At 45.4% G+C, this 14049-nt stretch overlaps 1 protein-coding gene across 2 annotated transcripts; it reads left to right on the top strand.

Moving 5' to 3' along the window:
- The first annotated feature begins 5370 nt into the window (after positions 1-5370).
- On the top strand, positions 5371-13971 carry FAHD2A (fumarylacetoacetate hydrolase domain containing 2A). 2 transcript variants are annotated; one of them, XM_032843842.1, is made up of 8 exons: positions 5371-5476; positions 7696-7943; positions 9430-9646; positions 12021-12080; positions 12274-12436; positions 13361-13469; positions 13581-13668; positions 13774-13971. In XM_032843842.1, exons 2-8 carry the CDS (start codon positions 7702-7704, stop codon positions 13834-13836), a joined length of 942 nt encoding a protein of 313 aa, XP_032699733.1. In that variant the 5' UTR covers positions 5371-5476; positions 7696-7701; the 3' UTR covers positions 13837-13971. The 2 variants fall into 2 exon arrangements, with proteins under 2 accessions (XP_032699733.1, XP_032699732.1); XM_032843841.1 differs by having other exon boundaries at positions 7675-7943.
- Positions 13972-14049: the final 78 nt, after the last annotated feature.

Below are 14049 nucleotides of genomic sequence, written 5' to 3'. Positions count from 1 at the left end.
TTAAAAAAAGATTTTATTTGTTTGTGTGAAAGACCAAAAACGCCCATCTGTAACCCCTAACAACCATTAATCTGTTCTCCATCTCTGTAATTTTGAGATGTTCTATAAATGGTATCATACAGAATGTGACCTTTTGAGATTGGCCTTTTTCCCTCAGCATAATGCCCTTGAGATCCATCCAAGTCCTGGTGAATATTCCAATTCGGTTCCTTTTTATTGACAAGTAGTATTTTGTGGCATGGATGTACCACATTTTGTTTAACCAGTCACCTATTGTAAAACACTTTGGTTGTTTCCATGGTTTTAGCTATTACAAATAAAACTGCTATGAACAGTCATATGGAAGTTTTCATTCCTCTGGGATAAATGCCCAGGATTACAGTTTCTGGGCCATATGGTAAATGCATGTTTAGTTTTTAAAGAAACAGCCAAACTGTTTTCTAGAGGGGCTAATACATTTGACATTCCCATCAGAAACGTGTGAGATCCAGTTATCTGCATCCTCTCCAGCATTTGGTATTGCCGCTGTTTGTTTTTTTTAACTGTTCTAATAATGCAGTAATATCTCATTGTGGTCTTAATCTGCATCCCCCTAATCTCTATAGAGATGTTGAACATCTTTTCATGTGATCATATCCATCTGCCATCTGTATAGTTTCTTCAGTAAAGCGTCTCCTCGTGTCATTTATCCATTTTCTAATTAGATTGGTTTTTTTCCTCTGTTGATTTTTCAGGGGTTTTCTTTTTTTTTTTTTTTAAAGATTTTATTTATTTGACAGACAGAGATCACAAGTAGGCAGAGAAGCAGGCAGAGAGAGAGAGAGGAGGAAGCAGGCTCGCTGCTGAGCAGAGAACCCGATGCGGGGCTTGATCCCAGGACCCTGGGATCGTGACCTGAGCCGAAGGCAGAGGCTTTAACCCACTGAGCCACCCAGGTGCCCCTCTTTCTTTTTTTAAATTAACATATAATGTATTATTTGTTTCAGGGATACCGGTCTGTGTCTTTTTTTTTTTTTTAACTGAAGTGTTGTTGGCACTATTTTACATTAGTTTCAGGTATACAACATAGTGATGCAACAAGTCTCTATGCTGTGGATTTTTTGTATATTCTAGATACGAGTTCTTTGTCAGCTATGTAATTTGCAAATATTTTCTCCCTGTCTGTAGTTTGTTCTTTCATCCTCATAACAACCTTTTGCAGAGCAAAAGTTTTTACTTATGATGAAGTCCTCTACTTGTTTTGTTTTTTCTCCCTGTGTTATGCTTTTTGGGGTAATGTCTAAGAACCTTTCATTAAGTCACTAAACCATATGTCTCAAAGATTTTCTCCTATATTTTCTTCTAAAATCCTGATAATTTTACATTTTAAATTTAAATCTAAATCTGTGATCCATTTTGAGTTAAATTTTGTATAAGCTATGAAGTTGAGGTCAAGGTTCATTTTTAAAGAGATGTCTGTCCAATTGCTCCAGTACCATTTGTTGAAAGGACTATCCTTCCTCCACTGAATTGCTTTTGTATCTTTCTCAAATGCCAGCTGGGCATATTTCTGTGGGTTCACTTCTGGGTTCTCTTTTCTGTTCCATTGATCTGTCCATTCCTCTGCCAATACCACAGGATCTTGATTATGGTAACTACATAATAAGTCTTGAAATCAGGTTGGCCGATTATTTTCAATTTATTCTTTTAAAAAATTGTTTTAGCTATTCTAGTTCCTTTGCCTTTCAATGCAAATTTTAGAATAGTCTTGTCTGTATGTATAAAAATTCTTGATGGGATATTGCTAGGAATTGTGTTAAACCTGTATATTAGTTTGTGGAGAATTAACATCATCACTAAGTCTTCCAATCTATGAACATGGTATGTCTCATTATTTATTTTGATGTCTAATTTCTTTTATCAGTGTTTTATAGTTTTTAGCATACAGGTCCCGCACATGTTTTGTTAGATTTGCACCTAAGTATTTCTTTTTATTTGAGGAAATAGTATTATATTTTAAATTTCAGGATGCACATTTTCATTGCTAGTATATAGAAATACAGTTGATTTTTCTATGTTGATCTTGTACTCTGTGACCTTGGTGAATTCGCTTATTATTCCCAAGAGGTTTTCCCTCTTATGGATTTTCTTTTCTTTTCTTTTTAATATTGTGATGCAAAGGGGCGCCTGGGCAGCTCAGTGGGTTAAGCCTCTGCCTTTGGCTCAGGTCATGATCTCAGGGTCCTGGAATCAAGCCCTGCATCAGGCTCTCTGCTCAGTGGGGAGCCTGCTTCCCCCACTCTCTGCCTGCCTCTCTGCCTATTTGTGATCCCTCTCTCTCTGTCAAATAAATAAATAAAATCTTTTAAAAATATTGTGATGCAAAGATCTGTATTTCTTTTTTCTTTTTTTAACCTCATTTTCTTTTTTTCCCCCACTTTATTTTATTTCTTTTCCAGTGTTTCCAGTGTTCCAGAATTCATTGTTTATGCACCACACCCAGTGCTCCATGCAGTATGTGCCCTCCATAATACCCATCACCAGGCTCCCTCCTATGGATTTTCTGTGAAGAAACCTATTTCATCTGCAAGTAAGGTATAGTTTTATTTCTTCCTTTCCAATCTATATGCTTTTATTTCCTTTCATTGCTTTATTGCACTAGCTAGAATTTCCAGTACTATGATGATTAAGAGTGGTAGCAGAGTGCCTGGGTGGCTCAGTCGGTTAAGTGTCTTACTTTTTTTTTTTTAATAAATATTTTATTTATTTATTTGACAGACGGAGATCACAAGTAGGCAGAGAGGCAGGCAGAGAGAGGAGGAAGCAGGCTCCCTGCCAAGCAGAGAGCCGGATGCGGGGCTCGATCCCAAGACCCTGAGATCATAACCTGAGCCGAAGGCAGAGGCTTTAACTCACTGAGCCACCCAGGTGTCCCAAGTGTCTTACTTTTGATTTCGGCTCAGGTCAGGATCTCAGGCTCTTGAAATCAAGACCAGAATCAGCCTCTGTACTCAGCAGGGAATATGCTTGAGTTTCTCTCTCTCCCTCTGCCCCTTTCCCGACTTGTGCAATCAATCAATCAATTCTTTAAAAAAAACAAGTTAGGAACAAGCATTCTTTGTTCCCAATTCCAGGGGGAAAGCATTCAGTTTTTCACCATTAACTATGATGTTAACTGTAGGCTTTCTGTTAGATGTTCTTTATCAAGTTGAAGACGTTCCCTTCTGAGTTCTCTGAGAGTATTTGTCATGAATGGGTGTTGAATTTTGTCACATTTTTAATAAATTAATTAATATGACTTTGTAATTTTTTTCTTTAGCTTATTAATATGGTGGATTATAGTGAGTAATTTTTGGATATTGAACACGCCTTGCACTCCTGGAAAAAACCCTGTTTGGTTATGGTAGAGAATTCTCTTTATGTATTTCTGAATTACATTTGCTAATATTCTGTTAAGGACTTTTACATCTGTATTTATGGGAATTACTGGTTTATAGTTTCCTTTTTTGTGCTGTCTTTTGTTTTCTGATACCAGAGTAATACTAGCTTCATAAAATGAATTGAGACATGTTCCTTCCTATTCTATTTTCTGAAATAGATTAGGTAGAATTGGTGTTCATTCTTTAAACATTTGGTAGAATTGTTCCAGTGAAAACATCTTGGACTGGTTTTCAGGAGTTTTTAACTTACAAATTCAATTTCCTTAATAGATACAGTACTATCCAAATTACCTATTTCATTTTGGGTGAAACGTTTTAGGCTCTGTTTAAAGGAGTTGGTCCATTTCATTGAAGTTGTCTGTAGATTTGTTTATAGTATCCTCTTATTATTTCTTTGATTATGGTCTTTAAAGACATCACCTGTTTTATTCTTGTCCAAGAGCAGAAGTCCTCTCCTTGGAATTTGGAAAGTGCAGTTCCAAATCTCTGCCTAAATTATGTGTTCCCCTGTCTCCCTGTTTCCCTTCAGTCTTTCTGGCTGATCCTTACATCATGGGTCTCCTGACTAGGGTTTGTGCCAAGCTCTCTTTACCACATCGCTCCTGATCATACTTACCCTCACAAGTTCCATTTCTGTCTGTATGCTGACCTCTACCTGCAAGCTAATTCCCTAAGTTCCAAGACCTGTGTCTCCAACCGCCCGCCCTGCAGTGCCTCCTTGAATGTATCACAGCGACATTAAATACAACCCATCCAAAACTGAGCTTACCATCCTCTCCCCAGACCTGATGTTCCTCTAGAACTCTTGTCTTCATGAATGGCAGTGCCCTTTACTGGCCAGAGATGTAGGAGTTGGTCTTGGACCTCCTTTCACTTCCACCTCCTGTCATCATCATTGAGGGCTGTCAGTTCTACCTTCTAAACATCTCTGGATGTTTAGCCACACACCAAGCCACCTACACCATTGCCCTCACCTGCACCACTCTTATCCAGACACTTTGCCTTGTAGGAGTGGCTAGGGCAGAACTTCTCAAATGCAAGTCTAACCATGGCACACCCCTTGTGAGGTCTCCTGTGTGCTTAGAAAAGGCCAGATTCTTTCTTGGGACAAATAAAGCCCTAGATGATCTGGTTTATGGTTAAGTCTTGGGCATCTTGCCCAGAGCCCTTTACATGTCTCCATGTCCCAGAGGCCTACAATCCTAGTGGATTGTCACTGCCTGTTTAATAAAACCACCTCTGCACGAGAATGCCTGTTCTTTGATGCTGGAGGCTTCCCACTATCCTGCCCTAGGCCCAAAACAGTGCATGTGAAGACAAGGCTGATGAGAATGGGAGTAAAGGGCTGCACTTGGGGGTCAAGAATGCTGGTTCCATTATTCACACTCTTTGTGTCACCTTGAGCAAAACACTTCTGCCTCGGGTTCCCATATATAAAATGGGTGCAATCATTCCTTCCCTTCTCAGTGATTTATCAGAATCAGAAGACAAAAATAGTCGTCGTTGCGAACCAGGAATGCCATAATTTGGCCTCCCCCACCACCTTTTCCCAACAATCAAAACAGCATGTGGCCCCAAGCAGGGCCCCAAGCAGGGCCCCACGTAGGTGAGGCTAGCAAGGCGCCCAGAGCACAGATTTGCAGGAAGCACTTGCTGTCAGATTCATGCAGGTGCAGGGAGTCCAGACTATGAGTGTCCGGGAATTTGGTCTCGGGCGACGGTTGGCCTCACCGGCGTCCGCCAAGAAGACGCCTTAAGGTACCCTAGAGAAGCCACCTGCCCTCCGGCACTAGGCCCGCCCCCTCCGTGACCTGGCTTCCGGGACAGAATGAGGCGCCCTTCTATTGGCTGCTGCTCTCTGGCGTCAGCAAGGAGCGCCCGGCTGGGCGAAAGTCCTAGTGGAGCAGCTGGGCGCGCTACTTCAGCTGATCCCCGGGCGAGTCGTCGCTCGTAGAACGTGGTGCAGGTGTGTAGACGCCTGTTGACTTTGGCCCCCAAATCGGTGAGCCCGAGCTCGACAGCACAGGGCACCCGGAAAGACCGGCCGCGGCGGCCAGGTACGTTGAGGTTGTGGGCCGGGCCGGGTCTCAGCCTCCCTGCAGGTCTTCAGCTGAGGTCAGGACTGGACCAGGATCCCCGGCCGCAGCGACTACGGGGACCCGGCGGGGTGGGTACTCGTGAGCGCCCACAGAGTGCAGGAGACAAAGCTGGGGGACTGGTGTAGGGTGCCAAGCAAGTGGATAGTGGGACACGATCCCAGGCTTCTCAGTCTGCGATGCTTGTGCTGTTTCCGCCTTGAATTCCAGCCTCTTCGCTTCAGGACATTTTTCCAGGAGTTGAATTGAGCTCATGCTCTTATTGCGTCCTGATTACCACAGAAGCACCAGGGCCACTTTCTAACTGGTACTTTGGCAGATGATTTCTTTAAGCCTCATTACCCGTTTCTGTAAAATGGGACGTTGTACCTGAGGATATTGCTGTAGGGCAGCATGAGAACCGGAATGTATCTGTCATGCAGAAAGGGCATAGTCCATGGGGCCTGGAGTTATCTTGGAAAGCAGGTGACCAGCCTTATCCCTGAAGCAGCAGCCAGGATGTGACCACGTTTTCCCTGGCTGTCAGCAGACCTCTAAGGACATACCCTATAGCCCAAGCCAAGAATTTCAGTGTCACCTGGACTTGGATTCAAGTCCCAGCTATTTTCTCTCCTTGGGAACTTGGGCAAAGCCCTTCATCTTTCTGAGCCTTTTTTTTTTCCCCCCACTGTAAAATGGAACTAATGTAGCTACTTTCCACAATTGTCAAGAGAATTGAATCAGACATTGTAGGCAAAGCTCTTAAAATAAAACCTGGCATTCAGTGGGAACTCTATTTTTTCAGTGTGTGGAGTGTCTGAGTGCATGCATTTTGACTTGAATAGCTTTTTGACAGCATCATTGTGTAAGATGGGAGGGCGGAAGTTTCAAAGCTGATTGTCTGGCCGAACTTGGCTGCTGCAGTGGTCAGATCAGTAATCTGGGTCTAATGAGTCTTTAACTGAACATGGCAAATCAAATGAGGGCCAGGAATCTGGGACTACCTCCATGTGCCTGAGCATAAAGGGGCACTTTTTAAAGCAAGGACCCATGCAGGGCAGGGACTGTTTGGAATGAAGGCCAGGCTTAGATTAGAAACAAAACAAGAGAATGGGGTTTGTCTTCGAGTAAAGCCTGGAGCTCAGAACAGGACCTGAGCCCTGTTGATATCTTCTAAGTGATTTGAGGAGGAAAGACATAGCCATGTTGGCAATCACCAAACTTTCCCAAGTAGTGAAAAGTCAAGCTGCGGCTCCTGGCATTGGTTGATTCAATAGAGTGTAGCGTAGAGCCTCCTGTGTGCCCAGCATAGTGCTTGGCACTGTGGACTCAGCAGTGAAAGAGAAAGATGCAGTCCTGAAACCCAGAGAGGAGACAGCCCAGTGAAGTCTGTCAAGCTGAGACCATGCCCTTTGTCTGCAGCCTCTTTCCTTAGGTAGTCTGAACTGCAGCAGGAGAAACGAAATAATTACTGTCTGGAGATGTTTGTGGGGGCTACTTCTAGAAGACTACACTAGCCCCGTAGGGGTTTTGGCTTAGTAATGTGAGCAGTGGGAAGCATTTCAGTAGAAGGATAATAGGATCAAATTGGTATTTAAAAAAATTGCCTATAACTGCTGTGAAGCCAGTTTTACCAGTGGTCACTTCTCCATGCAGGGCCCCACTCTTAGCTAATTTCTAGTCCTGCTTATTTTAGCCCAACCCAGCTCAGCTCAGCATCACTTCCTCAAGAAACTAGATAAAGGCAGGACCCTTTATCTTCACATTAGTAGTCCCAATTGCTGGATCTTACTTATAACGTCAGTTGTTAATCTCCATCTCCCCTGAGAGCAGGATGGCAGGCCTGCGCGTGTCTGATCTATAGTGTGCCCAGTGCCTCGGTGGTGGCAGGTACAGCATGAGCCTGCAGGAAGCACTGGTTCAAGGAATGCCAGAACCCCTGCCATCTAGACTCACGCCTGGCATGAGGTGGTCACTCCTTTAGAAATGTTTCCTTACATGCGTTGAATTGAGCAAAACAATCACCTGATAAAGTATAACAGGGTGAAATAACTAATAAATGTGGACCACTTCCAGGACTGTGCTGTGGCAGGGATGGCTGATGGGGTGAGAGGGCTTGGGCTGCAGCTTGGGGAATTCTGTGGATCCTGATGGTGGTTTCGGTTCCTTCTGTCTCCTAGGACCCACGTTTTTCTACATAGGTTCTGATGCTGGCCTCCTGTAGAAGGTTGCTCACAACTCTGCTGCACGCTCAGAAGTGGCCCTTTCAACCCTCCAGAAATATGAGACTGGTGCAGTTCCAGGCACCCCACCTGACAGGACCTCACCTGGGCTTGGAGTCAGGGAATGGTGGGGGCGTCATCAACCTCAACACCTTTGACCCCACACTGCCCAAGACGATGATGGAGTTCCTAGAGCAGGGAGAGGCCACTCTCTCAGTGGCAAGAAGGTAAATCAGCAGGCAGCTACAATGGCTGCCCTGCTACCCCCTCCCTCTTCCCACCCCCATCCCTGCCCTGGGAAACAGAACCAGCTGGTAGCTCTTTCAGAGGTGAGGAGGGTGACTCTACCTTTCCTTTCTCATCTCTTCTCTTAGTGGAGAGCCTTAGAAATCTTGTATGGCAACACCCTCCGGCCCAGGGATGGTGATTAACTGTTTCAAGGCCATACATTCAGTGGTGGAGCCAGTACTCTGCTTCATCACCCTGCCTCCCCCAGGGATTAAGTTTTTGTCTGCCTAAGAAGTCTGGGATCTGGGATCCTAGGAGACATCTTGGGAAGCCTGGGGGGAGTCTTTGGACGCTTAGCTCCTTAGAAGAGAGAGAACTGTAAAAAGGTGTTCTTAGAGATGGTCCTTGGGTTTGGGCTAGATAAGGTAGGGACTTCCCTGAAGTCAGGAGCCATTTGAAAGCTGATGAACAGTAAATGTATTAAACTGGCAAAAATGCAAGTGTTTGACAGCTCACAGTATTGGTAATAGTATATTTCCAGGGCCGCCTGGGTGACTCAGTCATTAAGCATCTGCCTTCGCCTCAGGTCATGATCCCGGAGTCCTGGGATCAAGCCCCGCGTCGGCCTGCTTCTCTCTTTTCCACTCCCCCTGCTTGTGTTCCCTCTCTCACTGTCTCTCTGTCAAACAAATAAAATCTTTTAAAAAACCCCAAAACCAGGGCACCTGGGTGGCTCAGTGGGTTAAGCCTCTGCCTTCGGCTCAGGTCATGATTCCAGGGTCCTGGGATCAAGCCCCACATCAGGCTCTCTGCCCAGCAGAGAGCCTGCTTCCTCCTCTTTCTTGCCTGCCTCTCTGCCTACTTGTGATCTGTCAAATAAATAAATAAACTCTTAAAAAAAAACAAAAAAAACCACCAAAACAGTATGTTTCTAATACTGTCATAGTCTCACAAGATTGGAAACTACTTCCATGCCCTCATCAGGTAATTGGGTCTACCAGTACTGTGCAGGTATACACAGTCCTATCAAAAAAGGGGAAAGGTATATGCTGTTATGGAGAGATCTCCCCCAAAATACGTATTTTTTCTAAAAGGTGTATTCAGTGTGCAGTCATTTGCGTAAGAAAGGACAGGAGGAGAAGAGGATGTGAAGAGCTACACGGGCCACGGTAGCTGTGTCCAAGGGTGAAGAAGGGGCAGAAGAGAGGCCTTCCCAGTCTTCTGATGTGCACCTTTTGAATTCCCTTACATGACATGTATTACCTAATGGGGGAAAGGAAATCAACACTGGATAAAAAATAAACAGCACTCTAATATCAAAGGGTAATACCTGGGTTTGGTTTCCATACTGATTGTGATGGTTGATAGATCTAGAAAATACATTTGATAAAGCATAACTTGTAGCTGCTGCAGTGCCTCCCCAGCATGCCCAGTGGTTGTGGCCTGCTCCTAACCAGTCCCTCTCTCCTGCTCTGATCTCTGCAGAGCCCTGACTGCCCAGTTGCCAGTCTTACCACGGTCAGAGGTGACCTTCCTGGCCCCAGTCACACGGCCAGACAAGGTGTTGTGTGTGGGAATGAATTATGTGGACCACTGCAAAGAGCAGAACGTTCCAGTGCCGAAGGAGCCCATCATCTTCAGCAAGTTTGCCAGCTCCATTGTGGGGCCCTACGACGAGGTCATCCTCCCGCCAGAGAGCCAGGTCAGTGCCTCCTCATAGGCCCCCAGTCACCAGCACATCACTGGGGTGCTCAGCACTCAGCAGCCAGCCTAAAGGAGCTACCTGTTGCTTAGTAGTGCGTTCAGCAGAAACTACAGGGGGTTATACTGTGTAAGGCTGGACTCAGGGAAAAAAAAAAAGTTAACATATTTTTTACCGATTGCAAAACTAATACACTTTAACTGTAGAAAAATAATAAAATTCAGGATGCATCTTCTAGGAGTAAATACAATGTCCTACATGACCATAATAACCACTATCACCACTAACGAAATTAACAGGAATAATAAATACCTTATATATAGTCCAATTGGAAGTATACCCAGTTGCCCCCAAAGATGATAATTTGGATTCTGTTTTATTTTTTATTTGTTGAACCAGGATCAGTCAAGGCCACACAGTGTACTTGGTTATGTCTCTTTAGTGCCTTTATTCTAGAACAGGGATCTGCAGACTTTCTCAAAGGGTCAGTCAGTAAATAACAGACTCTGAAGGCCACGGAGTCTGCTCCAACAAGTCGTCTTTGCCCCTGTTGGGTGAAAGCAGCCGTGGCTGATACATAAATGAGTGAATATGACTGTGAATATGAAAGCTATTTATAAAATCAGCCAGCAAGCTGGATCTGGCCCATGGGCCATAGTTTACTGCCTTCTGATATCAGACAATCCCCCTGCCCTTTTCTGTCTTTCATGACGCTGACTTTTGGAAGAGTCCTGGCAAGTTGCCTTAGCATATTCCACACTCTGTTTCCTCGTGTTTAGATTTGAGTTAAACATTTTTGTCAAGGATTCTACATACATGTTAGATGATTTGGACTGCTGTAACAAAATACCACAGACTGGGTGGCTCATAAACCACAGAACTTTATTTCTCATAGTACTGGAGGTGGGGAAGTCCAGAATCAAGGTGCTGATACATTTGGTGCTTGGGGAGAGCCACTTCCTGGTTCACAGACGACGGTCTTTGCTGTTTTCTCACATGACAGAAGGGGCAAGGGCACTCTCTGGGATCTCTTTCATAAAGACACTACCCCTATTCATGAGAGCTTTGCCTTCATGACCTAGTTACTTCCCAAAGGCTCTACCTCATTATCACATTGGGAGTTAGGTTTCAACATACGAAATTCAGGGTTGAGGGGCACATTCATTCTGAAGGAACAGATATACATTGCATCCCATTGGGAGGCTTATCAGATGGTGCTAAAGTTTGATCACTTGGTTTACTTAATGTTCACTAGATCTCATCAGAAAGGTACATTTCATTGGTAATTAATAAGCAGTCTACAGGGTAGGAATTTGAGACCTTGTGACTATCTTATTGTACCACAGCTTTTCATCCAGGGATCCTCACTTGAATCCATCACTGTATTGGGAGTTAGAAAAAGGCAATTTTTCTATCATGCTTTCTTCTGCTATTAGGCTACCATTCTGTTAAGAAAAGCTTCTTTTTTTTAAAAAAAAAACTCCTGTCCCTTTAGTAGCACTGTGTATTTGTTTTTCATTTTTATCCAATATGTTGTAGACCATCATTTACATTCTTTTTGATAGCCAAATGGTCTCAGTTTAGCCAGTGGTTGGCTTCAAGTTTGCCCCGGCCCTGTCACTTTTTGAATCCTTATTTTCTGACCAAGATATTCCAGGCTCATCTTGTACTGTCTCAGACCTGGGATTAGCCATTTCCCCTAAGGAACCCAGTTCTGTCTAGTGGGTAGCAATGCTTGAGACCAAGATTAGGTGTCAACTGTGCTTAGAACAACTCTGGTTGTTACCATTAGAAAGAGCACACAGTTTGAAAGGCCAAGTTTTATCTTATAGTTGTATTTTGCTGATTATGGGAAAGGCTGCACATGTTTTCCTTTTTCTGTGGCTGTGCCCATTTCTTTTCATTTAAGTGAGTTAATACCTAAAAGTACTTAGGATGCTACTGGCATACAGTAGGATTAGCTGTTAGTACTCGATATTCATTCTTTTTGGAAAGTATCGAGTGACTTGTAAATTCAGTGCCCAGACTCCTGTTGTCTTTCTTAAAAAAATGTACCTATAATTTCTACACCCACTGTGGGGCTTGAACTCACAGCCCCAAGATCAAGTCACATGCTGTACCAGCTGGGCCCACCAGGCGCTCCCCACAGTGGGGAGCTGTGCCTACACACAGTGGTGCTGCCTGCCACTGTCCACGTTTATGGGTCTATAAGCCATACCTCTCCCCTCATTTACTACATGTAGTTCATAGTGATTACAATTGTGGGCCCACAGCCAAGCCCCACCGTTAGAGACCTAGGCCCTAAAGCACGGTGTGCAGCCCCTCAGCATGGCAATAGGCCCCAGAACCAGGCAGTTCACTGCTTTCTCTACAGGAGGTGGACTGGGAGGTAGAGCTGGCCGTAGTCATTGGAAAGAAAGGCAAGCGCATCAAGGTAAGGTGGAAGAGGTGCCGTCTGTCTCTGGCATTGGGAAATGGTTGGCTACTACCTGCTCCCTGACTGCCTTACTCTTTGCCCATCTTTGGCTAGTTCTGGTGACTAACATGGGATAAAGTCTTGGTTATGAGGGTTGGTGTCACCGTGTTGATCTAACTTCCAATCTGGCCAAATCCCCTGTCCCCTAAAGGCCACAGATGCCATGGCTCATGTGGCCGGCTTCACTGTGGCTCATGATGTAAGTGCTCGTGACTGGCAAATGAGACGCAATGGAAAGCAGTGGCTGCTGGGAAAAACCTTTGACACCTTCTGCCCCCTGGGTCCTGCCTTGGTGACCAAGGACAGTATAGCAGGTAGGTCTTGGATAGCCCACATGGTGACTCTTCCTGCTCTTGCATGCACACATGAGAGTAAACAAAAAGCCATACTCAGGAAATTGGAATGTGGACTTGCCTTTTTCTGATTCCTTAGAGAGCAAGTTTCAACCTAGGCCACAAGTTCCACAGGCCTCCTTCCATATACCTTACTGCGGAGGTGGGAGAACTTCCTCTAGCTGCCACTATCCGTGAGAGTCTTTAAGTCAGAAAGCAGCAGAATTTGGCTATCAAAAGCCTGTGCCTTTCCCCAGTGGGGGAGAGGGAGAGCACCTGAACAGCTGCAGGGCAGCACCCGTTCTAAGCAGCAAGGGCAAGGTGAGCCCAGAGGAAGGCCCGTCACGAAGAGGGCAGTGCACAACCATTTGGGTGGGGGGTGTGCCCATGCACCCCAGCTTTACACCCCCCGTGCAGACACAGTGACGTGAAATTTGTGTTCCAGCTGTTCTGAGGGAGGATGTGAGTATATAAAGCAAAAAAGTTGAAGGTGCTCATTAACCAAGACACTGTTACAGGTAAGCTGTCCCCTGCTGTCAGGTGCAGGAGGCGCTATACCCGTCTGGGTTGTTACCCTCTTGCAGTACAGATACCCAGTCATTTCCATATCTGCAGTGGTCAGCCTCTGCTCTGGGTAGAGGAGGATCTGGGACATTCCCTCTTTAACCAACCCCAGTGACCACAGGCAGATGCTCTGCTAGGTGGTAGGTGCAGGGAGACCTGAGAAGGCCAGCATCCATATGGAAAGTTCCAGGGTAGGGAGTGCTGGGTGGGCATGAAGTGCCAGGAGCACGTCCAGTGAGACCTTTCACTGTGGTCACAAAGCCACCCTGTGCCTTTGGTTTCTCAGTAAAGGGAGGAGTTCACGGGAAAACAACCCCAAGGTGGTGCTTTTACGTTTTTCAGATCCACACAACTTAAAGATCTGCTGCCGCGTGAACGGGGAGGTGGTCCAGAGCAGCAATACCAACCAGATGGTGTTTAAGACGGAAGAGCTGATAGCCTGGATCTCCCAGTAAGTGGGATGGGGCCTTACTTCCCACTGTGCACCTGAGGCTGAGCTGAGCCTTCCAGCCCCAGTTCTGGCCCCCTCAGCCCATGGTCTCAGCTGTCTCTTCTGCCCCAGGTTCGTTACTCTTTACCCAGGGGATGTCATCCTGACTGGGACCCCCCCGGGTGTTGGTGTCTTCAGGAAACCTCCAGTCTTTCTCAAGGTAGGTTAACTAAAAGGTGGAAAGGGAACAAATACCCAGAATTTCTGCTGGGCTTATAAAATCCAGGCCAAAGGACTGATGGCCTCCTGACCTTCTGTTTTACAGAAGGGGGACGAAGTCCAGTGTGAAATTGAAGAACTAGGCATCATCATCAACAAGGTGGTGTGAGGGCTTTCCACACAGGCCTGGGACTTAAGAGGTGGGACATCCATTCTCTCCCAGTGCCAGCAGCCTCTTCCAGGTAGAATGAGAGGAGAGGAAGCTTGCTCTCCTCATCAATAAAATTCTCAGCCAAAACAGCCAGCTTGACTTTTGCTATAGTTCTTCTTCTTTTAGGGTTTCAGGGAACAAGACAGGGCCTTCTCACAAGGTGGGGAAGGG

Source organism: Lontra canadensis, unplaced genomic scaffold, assembly GCF_010015895.1.
Source record: "Lontra canadensis isolate GAN:19392208 unplaced genomic scaffold, GSC_riverotter_1.0 scaffold144, whole genome shotgun sequence".
Lineage (NCBI taxonomy): Eukaryota > Metazoa > Chordata > Mammalia > Carnivora > Mustelidae > Lontra > Lontra canadensis.
The sequence above is the reverse complement of the archived record's forward strand: the minus strand, read 5'-3'. Positions and strand labels throughout refer to the sequence as shown.